This window comes from Coregonus lavaretus (genome assembly GCF_964263955.1).
Source record: "Coregonus lavaretus genome assembly, chromosome: 1".
Taxonomy (NCBI): domain Eukaryota; kingdom Metazoa; phylum Chordata; class Actinopteri; order Salmoniformes; family Salmonidae; genus Coregonus; species Coregonus lavaretus.
Window position 1 is genome coordinate 48,206,236 of NC_139988.1, and position 22,909 is coordinate 48,229,144.

The window sequence follows — 22,909 nt, forward strand, 5'->3', positions numbered from 1 at the left end:
GTCTCAGGGTCTTGCTTCCGGGGCCTGTAGAACAGTCATAGCAGGGTATTTTCATAGGAGGGTATTTTCTCTGCTTTCTTCTTTTGTGTAGTGTCTCATTTTTGAGAGCCTTCAAGGGGTGACATGCCTATCAGATGAATAGGATTTGTAGGAAATCTGTTTAAGGCAAACTGATGAGCTTCAAGCCTAACCCTCCTTGACCTGCCGAGCATTATCAGCACAAAATATTGATAAGCTGGAACACTAAAGACTGGTACAGTACCATGAAAACTGTTTTGTTTCATGCTTTTTATAATTGTGAGAATTTAGACTGAATGTCTAATTCAGAGATCAGTGGTTCTTCAGGTTGGATGCTGAAACTGAAGAGGGTCCAGCTGATGGTTTGCAGTCAATTTAATTTGCTTCGTGACTATAGCAGTATATAACAGACCATTCGATGTGATGTTCAATTGTCTTTTGTCTGTCACAGCCTTGTGTGTGATTTGCATCATAACCAGCGACTGAAGTAGATTGCAATGCTTTCAGAGGCAGACATTCTCAGATGAAAGCCTCCGGTTTAGATCACACAGCGTTTCCGCTCCTGGCACAAAGAAGATATTAGCCTCAGTAATAGAGGCGGCACCCTTGATATTCACTCTGCCCAGCTAAATGTTGAGCTTGAATTGCTTTATGTAAACTTAGGTCCATAATTATTGGCACCCTTGATATTCACTCAGCCCAGCTAAATGTTGAGCTTGAATTGCTTTATGTAAAATTAGGTCCATAATTAGTGGCACCCTTGATAGTTGAGCAAAAAAGACTGTAAAAAAAGTAATAATACAATCAACGTTACTGAGCTATATTGTATGCAACAAATTTTTATTTATTTATTTTATACTTATACAATTAAAGAGATTTTGTTTAACACTTTTTTTTTTCTTTTTTTTTATCTCAAAAAGACAGGTGTACAAATTATTGGCAAATAGCCACATCAAAGATCCACCAACATATTTTACAGTAGGCATGGGGTTCTTTTCTTTATATGCATCTTTCCACCACTGGTGTGCGTGGCCAAAGAGCACTATTTTCATGTAATCTGACCACATCACAGGTTCCAATCCAAGTGCCAATGCCGTTTAGCAAACTCCAGGCGTTTACATTTGTTGGATGACATGAAAATAGAGCTCTTTTGGCTATGCACACCAGTGGTGGGTTTGGCGTCGAAAGAACCCCATACCTACTGTAAAATATGGTGGTGGATCTTTGATATTATTGGGCTATTTTGCTTCCACTGATCCTGGGGCCCTTGTTAAGGTCAACGGCATCATTAACTTTACCAAGTACCAGGACATCTTAGCCAAAAACCTGGTTACCTCTGCCAGGAGGCTGAAACTTGGATGCAAGTTAATCTTCCAGCAAGACAATAACCCCAAGCACACATCAAAATCCACAAAGAAATTGTTAATTGACCACTAAATCAGTCTCCGGACTTGAACCCCATTGAAAACCTGTGGTTTGAATTGAAGAGGGCAGTCCATAAGCGCAGACGAAGGATATCAAGAATCTGGAAAGATTCTGTATGGAGGAATTGTCTAAATCCTTCCCAATGTGTTCTCCAATCTCCTAAAACATTTTATAAAAAGGCCCAGTGCCATTATGTTTGCAAGGTGAGGTATTGTATTAGTATAATATATATATATATTTTTGTTGCATACGATATACAGTTGAAGTCGGAAGTTTACATACACCTTAGCCAAATACATTTAAACTCAGTTTTTCACAATTCCTGACATTTAATCCTTGTAAGAATTCTCAGTCTTAGGTCAGTTAGGATCACCACTTTATTTTAAGAATGTGAAATGTCAGAATAATAGTAGAGAGAATGTTTTATTTCAGCTTTTATTTCTTTCATCACATTCCCAGTGGGTCAGAAGTTTTACAAACACTCAATTAGTATTTGGTAGCATTGCCTTTAAATTGTTTAACTTGGGTCAAACGTTTCGGGTAGCCTTCCACAAGCTTCCTACAATAGGTTGTGTGAATTTTGGCCCATTCCTCCTGACAGAGCTGGTGTAACTGAGTCAGGTTTGTAGGCCTCCTTGCTCACACATGCTTTTTCAGTTCTGCCCACAAATGTTCTATAGGATTGAGGTCAGGGCTTTGTGATGGCCACTCCAATACCTTGACTTTGTTGTCCTTAAGCCATTTTGCCACAACTTTGGAAATATGCTTGGGGTCATTGTCCATTTGGAAGACCCATTTGCGACCAAGCTTTTAACTTCCTGACTGATGTCTTGAGATGTTGCTTCAATATATCCACATCATTTTCCTTCCTCATGATGCCATCTATTTTGTGAAGTGCACCAGTCCCTCCTGCAGCAAAACACCCCCACAGCATGATGCTGCCACCCCCGTGCTTCACGGTTGGGATGGTGTTCTTCGGCTTGCAAGGCACCCCCTTTTTCCTCCAAACATAACGATGGTCATTATAGCCAAACAGTTCTATTTTTGTTTCATCAGACGAGGACATTTCTCCAAAAAGTACGATCTTTGTCCCCAGGTGCAGTTGCAAACCGTAGTCTGGCTTTTTTATGGCGGTTTTGGAGCAGTGGCTTCTTCCTTGCTGAGCGGCCTTTCAGGTTATGTCGATATAGGACTAGTTTTACTGTGGATATAGCTACTTTTGTACCTGTTTCCTCCATCATATTTACAAGGTCCTTTGCTGTTGTTCAGGAATTGATTTGCACTTTTCGCACCAAAGTACGATCATCTCTAGGAGACAGAACGCCTCCTTCGTGAGCGGTATGACGGCTGTGTGGTCCCATGGTGTTTATACTTGCGTACTATTGTTTGTAGAGATGAACGTGGTACCTTCAGGCATTTGGGAATTGCTCCCAAGGATGAACCAGACTTGTGGAGGTCTACAATAATTTTTCTGAAGTCTTGGCTGATTTCTTTTGATTTTCCCATGATGTCAAGCAAAGAGGCACTGAGTTTGAAGGTAGGCCTTGAAATACATCCACAGGTACACCTCCAATTGACTCAAATGATGTCAAATAGCCTATCAGAAGCTTCTAAAGCCATGACATCATTTTCAGGAATTTTCCAAGCTGTTTAAATGCACAGTCAACTTAGTGTATGTAAACTTCTGACCCACTGGAATTGTGATTAAGTGAAATAATCTGTCTGTAAACAATTGTTGGAAAAATTACTTGTCATGCACAAAGTAGATGTCCTAACCGACTTGCCAAAACTATAGTTTGTTAACAAGAAATGTGTGGAGTGGTTGAAAAACAAGTTTTAATGACTCCAACCTAAGTGTATGTAAACTTCTGACTTCAACTGTAGGTCAGTATTTGTATTTATTTTATGAAGTCGTTTTTGCTGATCTTTTACCAAGGGTGCCAATCATTTTGGACCTGACTGTATGTGTCTGTGAGTGGTTTCAGACCCTCTTCTGAATCTCACTGGCCTCTTCTTTTAGAAAAGGTTGAAAACATGTTGACAAGATTGGCCCCCATAGTTTGACTTACATACAATATGTGTTGTTTCCTGCTCAATTATGACAAGACCATGCTGTCAACTCTGACACTTATAAAAAAACAGTCTTTGTGTAAGAAAGTATATGTATATATACAGTGGGGAGAAGAAGTATTTGATACACTGCCAATTTTGCAGGTTTTCCTACTTACAAAGCATGTAGAGGTCTGTCATTTTTATCATAGGTACACTTCAAATATGAGAGACGGAATCTAAAACAAAAATCCAGAAAATCACATTGTATGATTTTTAAGTAATTAATTTGCATTTTATTGCATGACATAAGTATTTGATCACCTACCAAACAGTAAGAATTCCGGCTCTCACAGACCTGTTAGTTTTTTTTAAGAAGCCCTCCTGTTCTCCACTCATTACCTGTATTAACTGCACCTGTTTGAACTTGTTACCTGTATAAAAGACACCTGTCCACACACTCAATCAAACAGACTCCAACCTCTCCACAATGGCCAAGACCAGAGAGCTGTGTAAGGACATCAGGGATAAAATTGTAGACCTGCACAAGGCTGGGATGGGCTACAGGACAATAGGCAAGCAGCTTGGTGAGAAGGCAACAACTGTTGGCGCAATTATTAGAAAATTGAAGAAGTTCAAGATGACGGTCAATCACCCTTGGTCTGGGGCTCCATGCAAGATCTCACCTCGTGGGGCATCAATGATCATGAGGAAGGTGAGGGATCAGCCCAGAACTACACGGCAGGACCTGGTCAATGACCTGAAGAGAGCTGGGACCACAGTCTCAAAGAAAACCATTAGTAACACACTACGCCGTCATGGATTAAAATTCTGCAGCGCACGCAAGGTCCCCCTGCTCAAGCCAGCGCATGTCCAGGCCCGTCTGAAGTTTGCCAATGACCATCTGGATGATCCAGAGGACGAATGGGAGAAGGTCATGTGGTCTGATGGGACAAAAATAGAGCTTTTTGGTCTAAACTCCACTCGCCGTGTTTGGAGGAAGAAGAACCCCAAGAACACCATCCCAACCGTGAAGCATGGAGGTGAAAACATCATTCTTTGGGGATGCTTTTCTGCAAAGGGGACAGGGTGACTGCACCGTATTGAGGGGAGGATGGATGAGGCCATGTATCGCGAGATCTTGGCCAACAACCTCCTTCCCTCAGTAAGAGCATTGAAGATGGGTCGTGGCTGGGTCTTCCAGCATGACAACGACCCGAAACACACAGCCAGGGCAACTAAGGAGTGGCTCCGTAAGAAGCATCTCAAGGTCCTGGAGTGACCTAGCCAGTCTCCAGACCTGAACCCAATAGAAACCCTTTGGAGGGAGCTGAAAGTCCGTATTGCCCAGCGACAGCCCCGAAACATGAAGGATCTGGAGAAGGTCTGTATGGAGGAGTGGGCCAAAATCCCTGCTGCAGTGTGTGTGCAAACCTGGTCAAGACCTACAGGAAACGTATTATCTCTGTAATTGCAAACAAAGGTTTCTGGACCAAATATTAAGTTCTGCTTTTCTGATGTATCAAATACTTATGTCATGCAATAAAATGCAAATGAATTACTTAAAAATCATACAATGTGATTTTTTGGATTTTTGTTTTAGATTCCGTCTCTCACAGTTGAAGTGTACCTATGATAAAAATTACAGACCTCTACATGCTTTGTAAGTAGGAAAACCTGCAAAATCGGCAGTGTATCAAATACTTGTTCTCCCCACTGTATATAGATATATACCAGCTGTCAAAGGGCTAATATCAGAATTAAATATTGCTTGTGTGGGCCAGCTACTCACAAGAGACTACCAAATAGATACCCAAAGATACACAGTGGTCTTCATCATTGACTTGTGCGCAATGTAGCCTAATGACTGTGGCAATATTTTGACGATTTAAAGGCTGTTGTGCACAGTTTGTTGTCTTTACAGCTGCTATAAAACGTTGGTTGAACTTGAACAGTGTTTTTTGTTAGCTTTGCTGTCCTCATAGTTTCTCCACAAACACCTGTTGCCTTTTAAATGTTGTTAGGGCATTCTAGGAAAGATGTGCAACGTGTCCAGATCAAGTTAAGCCGTGAGGCAGAGACCTGCATTAAATGAATTAGGAAAGTCTCAAATGAAAAATGGCAGGTTCCTGGGTCTACAGGATTTAGAAACAGGTTATAGGACTGACTTAAACTGCTGTCCACGCCATATAAGGGCGGCAGGTAGCCTAGCGGTTAGATCGTTGGGCCAGTAACCGAAAGGTCGCTGGTTTGAATACCCGAGCCGACAATAAAACATTTTTTGTTTGTGCCCTTGAGCAAGGCACTTAACCCTAATTTGCTCCAGGGGCACCATACTACTATGGCTGACCCTGTAAAACAACACATTTCACTGCACCTATCTGGTGTATGTGACAAAACATGTATGGTTTCTTATCTTTTCATTTTTTTCTGTCAGTTGCCTCCCAATGTGACAAGGCCTACAGGCTATTTTCATGGTTCATACCTCAACTGTATATTTTTTTGTTGTTGTAGTACTGTAAGTATTTTTAAACCATCTGCATCATGTGTGAACATAGTCAAGATAATCCATAATTATGTATTGTTTGATTTCCAAATTTTTGTGCAACAATAACATAGTAAAAAAAAATATACGTAAAAAGATAAGCACAGCTTTTTTGTGTTGTCATTTTACTTTTTTCTGATGATACCTGAAACATTAAATAGAGATAGAAACCATTATGATCTGTTCTTGCCTACAGTGTTACATTGTGATATAACCGCACGTAGCCTAGCTTCTGGCCTGATATCTTTTTATCTCCAAATTTCACCTAATGGTTCCCATCCCAGGTTTGAAATCATCCGTCAGCTTCAAGTGAATCAACCCCCCTCAACTTGCCAGCTCGTATAGATAATTTGCTTATTCAGCCCCGCCCCTAACTCGATCAGTGCCCTCCTCGAGAATTATAACAAATGACAGCTGGGAAATTACAGTTGTTCGTCTCGGTCTCTCCGGGTTCTCTGAGTCCTTTCTGTCTCCCAGATCAAGAACCCCTCCTCCCTCTCCCCTCTTCTCCCTCAACCATCAATCTCTCATTGCATTTGAACTCTCATTCAAGATCTGACAGACATCATCAACTTCCTCCACAATTCTATAATTGTGTTGGTGTGTGCACCATGTTGATAGTGGGAATCGTCCCATGATGACATGGTGTTATGAGGATCTGCATACAATAGGGGGGACTCCTACCTTAGAAGCACTGCACTTTAGCGACACATGCTGTCATGTTGCATTGGGCCAGGGAGACACAAAGCAGGTTGCCCTGACGCCAACAATCGGTGCATGGTGGGATACGTGACTTGTGCTCAGTGTGCTGTGACAGTGATTGAGGCAGCTGGTAAACTCCAGGGGCCTCATTTATCAATCATCCGTAGGCACAAATCTCTGCGTAAACCATGCAGGGGATCATTTCCAAGCAAAGTGTGAGTTTTATCAATATGAACGTTTGCTTGAGAGTGTGCGTAAATTTACTCACAGGCATGACCATGAGTACTCACAGTGTCAATTGGTGGAATAAGGGAACTGCCTGTCAAGCGTAGCCTAGTGAATGGGGAAAATTATATGTTGAAATTGTAAGAGTAATAATTTGATCATTTTTCAATTTCATTGTATTTCCATTGTGAATTCATGCAACATGTCTTGACCGGCTATATCATATCATTTGACCACATCAGTGCATTTTTTACGATAATCCATATAAAGTACAGTAATTTGTTAGATTAGAGGAACGTGTGAAAGTGAAAGCATTGTAGAAATACTATAAAAGACTGAGATAATGGGAAATCGAATGAGAGTTTGCTGATCTTGCTCTGTTGGAAGATTTGGCACAAGCTGCATTTCGCAGAGAGCATGTTTTTTGAGATAAGTGAGACTTTTTTTTGCAGAAAGTACAGATTGGCTCATCAGACAGTTTCCCCAAACCATTGTTATAGGATTTTTGTGAGGATTTAAGACCTACCTTAGAAAGGCAAACGCATGCCGCGCTGGTGCACATCCAAGTGCTCTCCACCATCAGGTTTTTGGCAACGGGCACTTTTCAACAGGAGTTTGCCCATCGGCATCTCACAGCCCTTGACGGACGATGTTTTGGATGCGATCATTAGCAAAACGAACAGTTGCATACAATTTCCATACACCATCGCACAACAGGTTGAAGTCAAGAGGGGTTTCTTTGCCATCATTGGGTTCCCAAATACGAACAGAGAAATAGACAGCACCCACATCGCCATAAAAGCACCGTCCCAAAACGAGTTCAACTATGTGAACAGAAAAGGCTTCCACTCACTTAATGTGCAGGTGATAGGTTATGTGATGTACAAAAGACACTGCTGAATGTGGTGGCCAAGTGGAACGCACGTGTCGTTCATTCTGCAGAACAGCAATGTTGGCCTGAGCTGTTTAGAATGGATGGCTTATTGATGAGTGTTGCCTACTCATTTGAAGTATATTTGCCATTGCTAAACCAACTTGAATTGTCCTAATGTCCTCTCTTTGTAGCTATGCTTTTATTTTTACTGGTCAAGCCACAACCAAGCGAGTCAAATAAACCTTTTGGTTTTACTCAACCTCTGACACTAGCACCTCTATCTTGTGCCATTCGGGGCATGGAAACGTTGCTCAATCCCCACACCATTATTACACCACCGCCACCAGGCAGGATGGGGCTGTGGACTCATGCTGACTCTCCCATCAGCATGACGCAACATGAACCGGGATTTGTCGGACCAGGCAATGTTTTTCCACTCCTCAATTGTGGAACCCGGTGTGGTCGTCTGCTGCGAGAGCCCATCCGTGACAAGGACCGACGAGTAGTGCGTTCCGAGATGCCGTTCTGCACACCACTGTTGTACTGCACCGTTATTTCCCTTGTTTTGGCCCACCTGTTAGCTTGCACAATTCTTGCCATTGTCCTTCGACCGCTCATTAACAAGCTGTTTTCGCCCACAGGACTGACGCTGACTGGATGTTTTTTGTTTGTCACACCATTCTCGGTAAACCCTAGACCAGGGGTCATCAACTCTGATTTTTTTCTTGAGCGGAGAGTCGGGGGGGGGCGGAACATAATTACAAATAATTTGTAGACTACAAATTCACTGCAAGAAGCCCAAACAGATGTAATATTTGACTAAAACATGATCATTTCCAACCTTGCTTCCATTTGTATACGATCACGTGTCTCTCTATTATGCGTGGGAATACTTGGGAATAGATTTCCAAAATTAGAAACACTTGGAGCTGATTTCCTGATGTTTTTACAGTCTTATGTCCAACAATAAAAATTCAAAAGAAAAATAAAAAAACTTTGGGGGGCCAAATAAATCCAGTCGGGGAACCCTGCCCTAGACACTGCCATGCGTGAAAAGCCCAGAAGGCCGGACGTTTCTAAGATACTGGAACCGGCCTGGCACCGACGGTCATACCACTGTCGTGACGTGACTTTCATTATTGTGATGACTATTATTTATCGAATAATTACCAACTATGTTTAATTGTTACGAGATCAAATTAATCATGAAAACATAATTGTTAACTCATTAGGAATTTGTGGCACCACGGGAAAAGTTGTTTAACGAGTTACCGTTTCTCGAATTAACTCTAAAGATATCTAGATATCTCTGTTAACAGTCATTTATTAATCATTTACCTCATATCAGTCTCATTCTGAAAGTTGTAGGCTCTTTAAGTCTGCACGAATCCGGGTCTTACTGATCATTCTGTACCACACAAATTGATGTAATTATTTATTTACTAACTAATTAAAGATGATAACACGATACAAACACGTACACGGTATAGGTAGGGATTAGAAACTTAATACAATGAAAACGGGTCCCTAGTGGACTAACACAATATGACACTTGTTACAAAAGATGGCGAGTTAAAGAGAGAGAGAGAAAACACTTGGATACACATGGACCTATGCTCACAGTAATCCTAATACTTTGCCCTGAACTGCCGCCCGTTTGGGAAGAAAAGCAATGCATGTATTTACGTGTTGGAGGTCTTCGTTGTGGATCTCTGTTGGACCCAGGCCTTCGTGGGAAGGGGTCGATTGGGCCTTCTCTTTCGGATGGCCTTTTAGATGTAAGGCTTAGATTGTCCACAAGAGGTCACAATGTCCTACTTCTTAGTTGTCTGTTTACTTTCACTCATTCTGGAAGTGGTCTTCTGAGCATGGCTAATCAGCCGTGTCGATGATCCCCTGTGGGGTGATTAGAGCAGTGTAGTAGACGATGGCTTGAAGGAGTAACAGGATGATCCCACTTAAATTCACCTTCTTAGATACAGTACTTAGAACAGCTACTCAGCCGTAACATTGATTGTTAGTGGAGGCAACTTTGTCGTCTTCACCTCGTGTTGATTTTCAGGGTCGGGACCAATATGGACAAAAGCTGCAGCTTGAGGTCCGTCTAGTCTGATCTGATAATTCTTATCTCAATCATTTATGCACTCTGGTAAATAGGGGTGTTTCCGTCATACTGACACGCTCTCTGAGCTCCCTCGGGCGTGGCTAGTTACGAGGCAAAAGTATTATTATCACTATGATTTTGTTAGAAAGCTAAAATCACATTCCTATCTTCACGAAAACATTGTCTTCCTCCTTGATATTTTCTACACAACATAAAGGATGTAAACCTGATATACACAGTGTAAAAGCTCTTCAAGTCACAATGTTTTCGTTATAACGCCTTTATACCATTTTTAATGACATCACAAAATAGACATTCATTTTCCATATTCCATTTCTCATCATTCCCAACGTTTGGATGTTGAAATATATTGTCCCAATGTTCATTGTTGGATGTAGAATTTTTTTGGGCGGCAAAAAATATCTGAAACAAAGGCATTCCTTTCACCATACTAGAATGCCAGAGATCCTCCTCCTCTCTAATTTATGGCAGTATTAACATGTCAAGACCGGCACAGCCCCCCTGTGGGTAATAGGGTCTGGTCGTTGTCGGCCATTTGCCAAGCTGATGTTTGGCCTTTGATCCTCACCCAGGGAGAGTCATGACACCACACTCCAAGTTGCTTAGGTGACTTGATTTGCCCATTCTAGCTTTCAATCAAAGATTAACTGAATGCCTCAATGCCTGCCTTCCTGCTTTATATAGCAAGCCAATGGCCACATGACTCACTGGGTGTTTCTCAATATGCATACTATCGTGCTCCACACTCTCATGCTCCAAGTGCATTCTCAGAGGACGTTCTCTTGAGTATGGAGAGTGTGGAGAACGCATAAAACATTACATTTGAGAAGCACTCGCACTCCCCCTACTGTATTACCTCACGCTACATCTGCCCATTCACAGAACCTTCTTCCAGCCAGGACAATGGCAACAATAGAGACAAAACAAGATATACACAAGGCAAATGTTTTACTTCATAATTATCAGCTAGATATACAGTATGTGAATGACCTAAAACTAATGTTATACAAGGTACAGTAGATGTCAATTCTTCATGGGTAGCTAGCTAACAATTCTTCGTGGCTAGCCAATTAGCCCTATTGACTTACTATAGACTTACCCATTCACTGAACCTTCCTTCTTCTAGCCAGGACAATGACAATAGAGACGAAACAAGATGTACACAAAGCAAACGTTTTACTTCATAACTATCAGCTAGCTATATGTGAATCGTAATAATGTAGCTAACCAGATAGTATAACAGGCAAAAATGACCTAAAACCAATGTTATCCAAGGTAGATATCCATTCTTCGTGGGTTGCTAGCTAACAATTCTTCGTGGCTAGCTAACAGTAGTAGCTAGCCACTTAGCTCTATTGACTTACTATGTGCTTGTGACCTACGCACACTACAGTGGATATTGTAGGCAGGTAACCATGCCAAAATTAACACGGCATGTATTTATTAATGTATCAAGATAAAATATTGTAGTCCGGCAACATATGACATGTGAATAGGCAACAATTTCATTCCGAAGTCAGTGTATTTTCTCTCTCTTCAGCTCAAATAATGGCCGCCCTTGATTTCAATTAAAATGCAACAAATATTGTGGTTAAACTCAAATATACTAATTGATAAAAAACCATAATCTTTTGAAAAAATGTTTAAATTATATCATAGGTAGGACTGGTGGAGTTATATCACACATGCAGCTATCAAAAACATATGGAAATGTCTGCTCTACCCAAAATTACAACCATATAATTGCAGCATTACCGCAAAAATGGAAGAGGAAAGTGGAAGGGGGAAAAAGTAAGGAACTTGTCTGTCGGCCCTGCATTAAAGAACATAATTGGTTATAGAAAATTGTGATAAATAAAAAAGTATACCAGTTTAATTAAAGGACCAAAGGATTGACAGCCGTCCTATATAGATTGCAAAATAGTTGGGAAGAGATATTTGACGTACCGATTCCATGGCATAGTGTTTATGAACTGATGCGCAAAACGACGCCGGATTCAAAACTTAGAATTTTTCAATTTAAATTATTATATAAAATTCTTCCTACCAATAGAATGTTATTTATATGGGGGATACAATCTTCCCAGCTCTGCAGATTTTTCTGTGAAGAGACAGAATTGTTAGATCATTTGTTTTGGTACTGTCCATTTGTAGCTTGTTTTTGGACACAGGTCCAGGAATGGCTGAAGGATTGCAATATTTACCTGGAGCTAACCCTGCAGATAGCACTACTGGGTGATCTGAAAAGTCATAGTCAATCGATCAATAATATAATAATACTTTTAGCAAAAACGTTTATTTTCAATTTACAATCTGTAGAAACAATGAGAATAGAAGGGTTCAGAACTTTTGTAAACATCACAGTACAGTTGAAAAATACAGTGCCCTCCACTATTATTGGCACCCCTGTTTAAGATGTGGTCGAGGACTTCCAAAAATTCTCATTTTTTTTAAACAACATAGAACCCAAATGCAAAAAAAGAGAAAAATCCAACCTTTTATTTAAGTACATTACTTTGTGTCCCACAATTATTGGCACCCCTAACAATTCCGCTGAAAATTTTAATTGATTTTTTTTTTAATATACTTTTCTGTAGTTGCTAAAGTTGGTCAGGGTATCTAGGAACTTTTAATTAGTAATTCATGACTTCCTGTTTCCCTGGGGTATAAATATGACGTGACACAGAGGCCTAATTCTCTTACCCATTTGTCAACATGGCAAAGACAAGAGAACACACTATTCAAGTAAGGCAGATTTGTGTCGACCTTCATAAATCAGGCAATGGCTACAAGAAAATAGCCACTCGCCTTAACTTGCCCGTATCTACAGTCAGAGGAATCATTAAGATGTTTAAAACAACTGGAACAGTGACAAACAAGGCTGGAAGAGGTCCCAAGTTTATCTTGCCACAACGCACAGTGAGGAGGATGGTAAGAGAAGTAAAAAAAAGTCCTAAGCTCACTGTCACAGAATTGCATCAAAGAGTGGCATCTTGGGGTCACAAAGTCTCCAAAACAACCATCAGACGCTCTCTACATGCCAACAAGCTGTTTGGGAGGCATGCAAGGAAAAAGCCTTTTCTCACTAACACTCACAAACGTAAACGTCTGGAGTTTGCTAAGCGGCACTGGGACTTCAACTGGGATCGTGTGCTTTGGTCAGATGAGACTAAGATTGAGCTTTTTGGCAACAAACACTCTAAGTGGGTCTGGCGTAAAACAAAAGATGAGTATGCCGAAAAGCACCTCATGCCCACCGTGAAGTATGGTGGAGGATCTGTGATGCTGTGGGCCTGTTTCTCTTCCAAAGGCCCTGGGAACCTTGTTAGGGTGCATGGCATTATGAACGCTTTGAACTACCAGGACATTTTTAAATAAAAACCTGATGGCCTCTGCCAGAAAGCTGAAGATGGGTCGTCATTGGGTCTTTCAGCAGGATAATGATCCAAAACATGTGGCAAAATCTACACAAAAATGGTTCAGCAGTCACAAACTCAAGGTCCTCCCATGGCCATCTCAGTCCCCAGACCTCAACCCAATCGAAAACCTGTGGAGCGAGCTAAAGAGGAGAGTGCATAAGAGAGGACCCAGGACACTGGATGATCTAGAAAGATTGTGCAAAGAAGAATGGTCAAAGATCCCTCTCTCTGTGTTCTCCAATCTTGTGAAATGTTATAGGAGGAGATTAAGTGCTGTCTTGTTGGCAAAAGGGGGTTGTACAAAGTATTAACATCAGGGGTGCCAATAATTGTGGGACACATGATTTCAAGTTTTTTTTTTTTTATAAATGTGTGATTTTTTTTTTTTACACCAAAGTAATGTACTTAAATAAAAGGTTGGATTTTTCTCTTTTTTTTGCATTTGGGTTCTATGTTGTTTAAAAAAAAGAGGAGAATTTTTGGAAGTCCTCGACCACATCTTAAACAGGGGTGCCAATAATTGTGGAGGGCACTGTATATGGCAAATAGAAGAGTGTTAAGAGATAGATGTGTTGAATGGAGTTAAAGGATGGGACTAATAACAACTAATAACAACAAGATAACTAATGTAGAGCTTTTGTGAAAGAGCACAGTTAGAAAGATATGGCATATAGAAGCAAACCGGATGGACATCATGAAAATGATCGGAGAGGTTGAGGGTAGAGGAAGTTCATGAGTTCATGAGGAAGTTCATGAGTAAAAACAAACAAAATAAAATTGACTGTCCATAAAATGTATATAGTATGTATAAGCTGGAAGTAGAGGCCTAAGCATTGTTGATCACTAGTTTACTCCAATTAGGGTGGTGGGGTTGGAAAGTAATAAAGGGAAATATATTTTAAAAAATTATATATATATACGATACACTGCCGATTTTGCAGGTTTTCCTACTTACAAAGCATGTAGAGGTCTGTAATGTTTGTCATAGGTACACTTCAACTGTGAGAGACGGAATCTAAAACAAAAATCCAGAAGATCACATTGTATGATGAATTTGCATTTTATTGCATGACATAAGTATTTGATACATCAGAAAAGCAGAACTTAATATTTGGTACAGAAACCTTTGTTTGCAATTAGAGAGATCATACGTTTCCTGTAGGTCTTGACCAGGTTTGCACACACTGCAGCAGGGATTTTGGCACACTCCTCCATACAGACCTTCTCCAGATCCTTCAGGTTTCGCGGCTGTCGCTGGGCAATACAGACTTTCAGCTCCCTCCAAAGGGTTTCTATTGGGTTCAGGTCTGGAGACTGGCTAGGCCACTCCAGGACCTTGAGATGCTTCTTACGGAGCCACTCCTTAGTTTCCCTGGCTGTGTGTTTCGGGTCGTTGTCATGCTGGAAGACCCAGCCACGACCCATCTTCAATGCTCTTACTGAGGGAAGGAGGTTGTTGGCCAAGATCTCGCGATACATGGCCTCATCCATACTCCCCTCAATACGGTGTAGTCATCCTGTCCCCTTTGCAGAAAAGCATCCCCAAAGAATGATGTTTCCACCTCCATGCTTCACGGTTGGGATGGTGTTCTTGGGGTTGTACTCATCCTTCTTCCTCCAAACACGGCGAGTGGAGTTTAGACCAAAAAGCTCTATTTCTGTCTCATCAGACCACATGACCTTCTCCCATTCGTCCTCTGGATCATCCAGATGGTCATTGGCAAACTTCAGACGGGCCTGGACATGCGCTGGCTTGAGCAGGGGGACCTTGCGTGCGCTGCAGGATTTTAATCCATGACGGCGTAGTGTGTTACTAATGGTTTTCTTTGAGACTGTGGTCCCAGCTCTCTTCAGGTCATTGACCAGGTCCTGCCGTGTAGTTCTGGGCTGATCCCTCACCTTTCTCATGATCATTGATGCCCCACGAGGTGAGATCTTGCATGGAGCCCCAGACCGAGGGTGATTGACCGTCATCTTGAACTTCTTCCATTTTCTAATAATTGCGCCAACAGTTGTTGCCTTCTCACCAAGCTGCTTGCCTATTGTCTTGTAGCCCTTCCCAGCCTTGTGCAGGTTTACAATTTTATCTCTTCTGTCCTTACACAGCTCTCTGGTCTTGGCCATTGTGGAGAGGTTGGAGTCTGTTTGATTGAGTGTGTGGACAGGTGTCTTTTATACAGGTAACGAGTTCAAACAGGTGCAGTTAATACAGGTAATGAGTGGAGAACAGGAGGGCTTTTAAAGAAAAACGAACAGGTCTGTGAGAGCCGGAATTCTTACTGGTTGGTAGGTGATCAAATACTTATGTCATGCAATAAAATGCAAATTAATTACTTAAAAATCATACAATGTGATTTTCTGGATTTTTGTTTTAGATTCCGTCTCTCACAGTTGAAGTGTACCTATGATAAAAATTACAGACCTCTACATGCTTTGTAAGTAGGAAAACCTGCAAAAACGGCAGTGTATCAAATACTTGTTCTCCCCACTGTGTGTGTGTGTGTGTGTGTGTGTGTGTGTGTGTGTGTGTGTGTGTGTGTATATATATATATATATATATATATATATATATATATATATATATATATATATATATATATATTTATAATTTATTTATTTTTATTTATTTTTGCAAGAAAAAAAACATGGTGGATTGGAAGAGATGCAGACAATTACATTGATGGAAGTTACACTCTATCTGCAATATTAAAGCTGATCTACCCCCTAAAAGAAAATGTATTTTTGACATGGTTGCGTCATATTTATTTTCATACTTTCTGTTGAAGCTTGCATCGATGCATGCTTCAAAATATGTAAAAACGGAGTATGTATTCGAGAAGTGCCCTCCGTGCGCCGTTTCGCATACTTTAATTTGGACTCATACTCCGACTTTCCCGTGCTCCAATTTGCATGCTCACAGCTCGGTAGGACGCATGTTGAGAAACACCCACTGTCTACAGGAGCAAACCATTTTCGTGAACTGGTTGGTGTACCTAATAAACTGGCCACTGAGTGCATATTCCTCACAGGCTTTAAAGGGATGATTTTGACCATATATGGTGAATTAGGGGCGTTTCGAAATGCAAATAGCCAAGGTCGCGCATGAGCACTGAGAACAATTGGTATTTATCAATGGTGAGCTCCTACCGGTGTGTATGACGATCATAGGATTGTTTGATAAATCACACCTTTTTTTTATGCGTACCAACATTCTAAATTACGTTTAAGTAGTATTTTAGAATAGTTTCTACACAATATTGATAAATTAGGCCCCATGGGTGGAAAATAGGCCGTAATTGCAGACCTCCCTTTCCCTCAAAATTAGCATGCAGTGTTTTGCCGTCATCTTGTTCAGAAACATTCGTCATCTCTCTTTATATACCATTTAGTCCACTGCTATAAATAGAGGACTTCACAAGAAGTCGAGTGTTTACTTACTGTCTATAAATTAACTTCTTCAACTAGGTCTAATATTGTTGAATATTTGTATGCTGTAAGGGTATGCTGCCGTTAACATTCTTCAATTTAACTGTTCTGTGATACTTTGGCTTACTGTATTTTCTTCGATGTTCTGATATCCATAGCAAGCTTCAAGCTAGAATCCTTAGTTGCTACATCAATTTTTGGACTTACACATTTATGCTATATACCCATTAATTCTTGAAGAATATAACTTTATAAATGCCTCATGAGCTTAGTTAAATTGTTGTACCCCATCAGAACCCAAAATATAAGCTTGTTTTACTCCAATGTTTGTAAACTACGTAAACAAACACTGTATAGCCTCAAAACATGGTTAAAAGTATAACTATTATATCATGGATGGTCAGACCTTGCATCCATAGCTCTGTCTATAAATTTGAGAGTGGTTACATTTCTCCAGCCCCATCACTTAGCTTTTTAGCAAAACGGGTGGGGAGTACACTTTGTAATTGTTTCACTTAAGGATTCTAGCTTTAAAGTGATGCTAAGTTGAAAGTGCTTATGTGTGTTTGTTTCTCTCTGTGTGTGTTTCAGACGGAGGTGATCAAAGGACCCTTTGGCAGTGTGGGTATGACATTCAGGCACATCCCCACCTGTGAGGGTGACGCGGTCCATGTCAGCATCGAGACAGTCACTCCCAACTCTCCTGCTGCCCTGGCAGACCTGCAGAGGGGCGATCGACTCATCGCCATCGGAGGTAAGACACTAAGGCCATGCAGCATAAGTAAACCTGACTGGCATGATCTGGCAACCTTACAGTTACACTGGAATGCATGTTGTTCAGTTGTACTGTTTATCTGAATATGACTCTAACATGCTCTCCATCTCTGGGCAGGTGTCAAAGTCACATCCTCTGTCCAAGTGCCCAAACTGCTGAAGCAGGCAGGGGACAGGGTGCTGGTCCTGTACGAGAGGCCTGTGCGTCACCAGAGCCCCACCGTGGGCCTGGGAGCCCTCCAGGAGGGGCTGGGCCAGCTGGAGGAGCCTGGGTTCATCCTCCCGCCGGGGGGCTACGAGGAGGACCCGGCCCCCATCACCGCCCTCGCCGACATATCCGACAGCAAAGACATGGACTCTGAGTTTGAAGAGTTGATTGCGGACCCCAAGTCTAGCCTGCTTAGTAGCAGCGCCGAGGCCAAGGAGGATTTCCTGTCTGTAAACCAAAGCCCCAAAAGGACTGTGGCCAATCTGGCCTCCAAACCGCTCGGCAGCATATCACCCATCCTCAACCGCAAACTGAACCTGGTGGGGCTTCAGTCACCGGTCAGACCTCCACCCACACCAAAGCCCTCACCACACAAGAGTGGCGAGCCAGGAGAGGGGCCACAGCGCCCCACCGTCCCCCCTCCACACCCACCCACTCGCCCGCTGGTGCCCCCTAGACCCCACATTAAATTAACGTCAGCCTCTTCTGAAACACAAAGTCTGCTGGAGGGGAGTGAAGCTACCACTGCAGCTGAGAAAACTCCAGAAAATACTCCAACACACTCCACAGGAAGCAATGGTGACAAAGGCAGTGCTGTGACGACACCTGTGAAACAGCCCGAACCAAATCCGGCGGTCAAACCATCCGAGCCCTGCGAAGAGCCACCAGGGGCCCCCTCTGCTCCCAGCAAGCAGGACCTGGCCAAAGACAAGGTGTCTGAGAGCTCCATCAACACCCGAGACAGCATGGAGGACCACTCAATGTGGGAGTCCTCAGAGATCATGTTCCGCAACCGGACGGCCCATTGGGGCAATGCTTCTGTGGTGTTAGAGGTGGAGAGCAACCATAAGTATCTTAACACGGCCCTGTGGTGCAAAGACCCCTTCAAGCTGGGCAGCCTGCTGTGTCTGGGCCACGTCAGCCTGACACTGGAGCATGTGGCCCTGGAGTGTCTGTCCACGTCTTCGTCTGAGTACCAGAGCACTTTCAGGCTGGAAGCCCCAGAGCCCAGGGCCAGCGTCAGCCGCACCGCCCTGCGCAGCCTCAGCACCCACAAGGGCTTCAACGAGAAGCTGTGCTACGGAGACGTCACCCTCAACTTCAGCTACCTGGCTGATGGAGAGTCAGAGACGTGGGGCGGGCTAGCGGAGCGTGAGAGGAAGGCCAGCATGCCGGACGAGGAGCTGAAGGAGAGAGAGAGGGAGCAGCTTTCCTTTGTTCCCCGTGACGACCTGGCCTACAGCGCCATACAGCTGGTGGAGGTGCGCCACAACTTTCAGGACACCCAGTTCCAGAACCCCACCTGGTGCGAGTACTGCAAGAAGAAGGTGTGGACCAAGGCCGCCTCCCAGTGCATGATCTGTTCCTACGTTTGCCACAAGAAGTGCCAGGAGAAGTGCCTGGCCGAGCACCCTTTCTGCATGGCCGCCACCGACCGACGCAGTGCCGACCCGGAGGCCAAGTCCACCATCAACCGCGCCACTACAGGCCTCAGCCGCCACATCATCAACACCGGCTCCCGTCTGCTCAATCTGCGCCAGGTGCCCAAGAGCCGGCTGGCAGAGCAAGTGGCTGATGTCGTGCCAGACGTCGTGCACACCCCCGACATCTCTGACAATGAGAGCAGCGATACAGAAACCTACGCCGGGGCCAGCCCCTCCAAGCATGCAGCCGGCGGCAGCACCAAGCTGGTACGGCGAGAGGGAGGACTTGACGACAGTGTATTTATCGCGGTGAAGGAGATCGGCCGGGATCTTTACCGGGGCCTGCCCACCGACGAGCGCTCACAGAAGCTGGAACTGATGCTAGACAAACTGCAGCAGGAGATCGACCAGGAGTTGGAGCACAACAACGCCCTGATGCTGGAGGAGAGGGAGACGGGGGACGCCCGGAGGAAGACCCTGATCACGGCCGCCCTGGCCAAGTCTGGGGAGAGGCTCCAGGCTCTCACCCTGCTCGTGATCCACTACCGGGCAGGCATCGAGGACCTGGAGTCTGTGGATAGCACCGGCACCTCCCCCTCGGAGCCACATGGCTTTAAGGCCAAGGAGGTGGCATTGGAGGAGTCCTTACTGGGGACAGAGGTGTATGACAGTGACATATGCAGCCCAGTGGAGGCCCAGCTGCTGGATGACATCACAGAGGAGCAGATCTGTGTGGAGGCGCTCCACTAGACAGGACAAGGACAAGGGATGGGTTTGAGAGTCACAGCAAAATTATTTGAACCTTTTTCTGTGGGGGTGGTGTGGTAAAGGTTACCTTCTGAAGATTAGCTGAGGTGGTCTGGTGATGGTGTAATTGTTGATTTGTAAAACAATCGGTCACGCGATTCATACTTGGTTTGGGGAGACCACTCTTGTTGTCCCAAAGAACTGCAGTTTAGTTTTCCTAAAATTATACTTTTAAAGGGAAGCTTGAAAGCTAGATGGTGAAATTTGCATTGAGAATCAGTGTTTCATGGCAATCTGTAAGTGCTTGGGTTCACAAACATTTTTAAACATGCATATATAAAAATTGCCTTCTATAATTTAGCTTTTGTTGACATTGATTTAAAAAATCCTTACAGGGCACCTTAATTATTTTGTATTTTTTCTATCGCTTGAAAATGTGAGTTTAAATGTTTGTTACAGTTCAGTATTTTGTTTGTTACAGTTCAGTATTTCTGTTTTGCAGAAGATTGCAATCAAAATGTGGTCACCATAGCAGGAGCTATGCAAATAGCAAATGGCTCCGTTTTATCCAAATTGTCTTTGGGGAAGTGAATAAATATTAGTTTGATTTGTTTTAATGTGAGTAACAAGCCCATTTTGTTAGACTGGACACCTTGTTGTGCAGAAAAAAAAGAAATCCTCCATAATGACTTTCCTCTTCTTTTGGACTTTTTTGATTTTCTGCAAGCTCATGTGATAATTGAATGAAATGGGCAATAATGTTGTTTGGGAGGATGGTGGTCTGTCCCCTGTCATCCTTGGTTCAGTTTATTTATATCACTGAGGCCAAACATGTTTGACTATGTATGATCCATTGTTTAACCAGCATATTAACTGTACATGTTATTTCTCTCTCTGTTACAATGTTTTCTTAGCTTTTTGGGGGGAGGGATAAAGTGGTGTAATATTTTTCTCAAATGTATAATTTAGAAAATGTATTGTTATTTGATTAAGCACCTGTTTTGTTGTCTCGCCCCCCTTCCAAATCGTTTCTTTGTATAGATATAATATCCCTGAACTAAAACGTAACTATGGAGGTGGTGGTTTTATCCAATCATGTTACTTCAGACGAAATGCTTGCTTTTCAAATTCTTATTGATAAATGCAAAGTATTTTGGTATTCATGGCAGAAAGTTCATTTATCTGGTTCATCTCAGTATGAATGTTGTTGTATAAAATACAGGAACACATGGATCTCTGTTTTATTGTATGTATCTATGTATATCTATCTTTATTTACTTGGTTTGGTGACTAGTGTGGGGTCTGATTGATAAATGCTCTGAGCAGTTAGGATGTTATAAATGCTGTGAGCAGTTAGGCTGTGATTGTGTGAAGTTCTTGGCCTTTGGAAGTTGTTCTCAATTACTGACAAATGTATGTCCATTTGTATTTATATGTAAATACAATCCAGCACAAACCCTCTGCCGAAATGCAACCACTGTTGTACCCCAATACAGTGTTGTCATCATGACCGGCCACAAGCAAACCTATTACAACTGTAGGCACAGGGGGAAAAGCACTGATTTTAGGGTAAAGATCATAAAAGGAGAGAATCATTCACTTCTCAAGGGGCCCAAAGCCTCTGGATAGGATCAGTATGACTTTTATTCTATTCTCACCAGGCTCATTTCAATCGCAGTGTACTTCTGTGGCTGTGCTGCCATTGCTTCAGCACAGGACCAGAGCTGGTTAAAAGCAGGCCTTTTGGGATCAGAGTCAGACAGGAGGACAATATAAAAGGGGTGAAGGGTAAAAGAAGCAAAGCAACATTTTTTTCTGTGGAATAGACGTGATGCTCTTGTAGAGACTGGCTTGGCTGCTACTTTTTGATCTCTCTTCAATTGTTGTATATTCAGATTTTTGTGTAATATTTTTTATAGGAAATGAAGACAAAGGTGATAATCAGGAAGGGATTCTTCAATTTGCAATCTCTCCTTTTCAGTTTCTTGTTGTTTCTCTCCAAAGCAAACCGTATCTGACGTAGTTTAATGGTCAGTTAGGTAACTTGGGGGCACCTGGGCTGAAATTGAGCTCATGAGGAGAGTAAACAAAAACTAATTTTGGTCTGTGTCTTGCTACTTCCATTGCTGCTGCTGCTGTTGTAAATCTGTGCTCTCTAAACCCATTCATATGCTCCTGATCTGTCTCTCCCCATGATACACATAGTGTTATGGCTTTCTGCAGTTGAGATTTTTAAGAGTGATGTTGTCCACAGTTCTAGAGATAGATCATGTGATGAAGCGCTGTCACGATCGTCTGAAGAAGCGGACCAATACGCAGCGCGTGGAGTGAACATGATGACTTTATTTAATAAAGCAACCACGATCAAAACAACAAACCAAATAAGACGAAAGTGAAGTTCAATACTGATAATGACTAACAGCAACAAGGAAACAAAAACCCACAAAACCAAGGTGAAACCACACAGTATAAATATGGCTCCCAATCAGAGATAACGAGCCGACAGCTGACACTCGTTACCTCCGATTGGGAGTCATATGACTAAATCAACATCAAAACCAAACATAGAAATGAAACAACTAGATCCCACCTAGAACTACACCCAAATACAAACACACCCTGGTTCAATAACAACGTCCCGGAACCAGAGCGTGACAGTACCCCCCCCTAAAGGTGCGAACCCCGGGCGCACCAACATAAGGACTAGGGGAGGGTCTGGGTGGGCGTCTGTCCCCGGTGGCGGCTCTGGCCCCGGTCGTGATCCCCACCCCACCACAGTCACAACCTGCTTCAGTAGCCTCCTCCCAATGACCACCCTCCAACTAACCCCACCTGGACTAAGGGGCAACACCGGACTAAGGGGCAGCACCGGACTAAGGGGCAGCACCGGGATAAGGGGCAGCACCGGGATAAGGGGCAGCACCGGGCTAAGGGGCAGCACCGGACTA

The 22,909-nt window shown here is 42.9% G+C and overlaps 1 protein-coding gene across 1 annotated transcript in view; it reads left to right on the forward strand.

Annotated features, from left to right (window-relative positions):
• LOC311131510 (PDZ domain-containing protein 8-like) overlaps window positions 1–22,415 on the forward strand; it is a 97,018-nt gene extending 74,603 nt beyond the window's left edge. The window contains exons 4-5 of the mRNA XM_084164540.1: window positions 17,400–17,562; window positions 17,701–22,415. Of these exons, the coding sequence (XP_084020666.1) occupies window positions 17,400–17,562; window positions 17,701–19,964 (2,427 nt within the window). The 3' untranslated portion in view covers window positions 19,965–22,415. The remainder of the gene's footprint in view (window positions 1–17,399; window positions 17,563–17,700) is intronic.
• The last annotated feature ends 494 nt before the right edge of the window (window positions 22,416–22,909 follow it).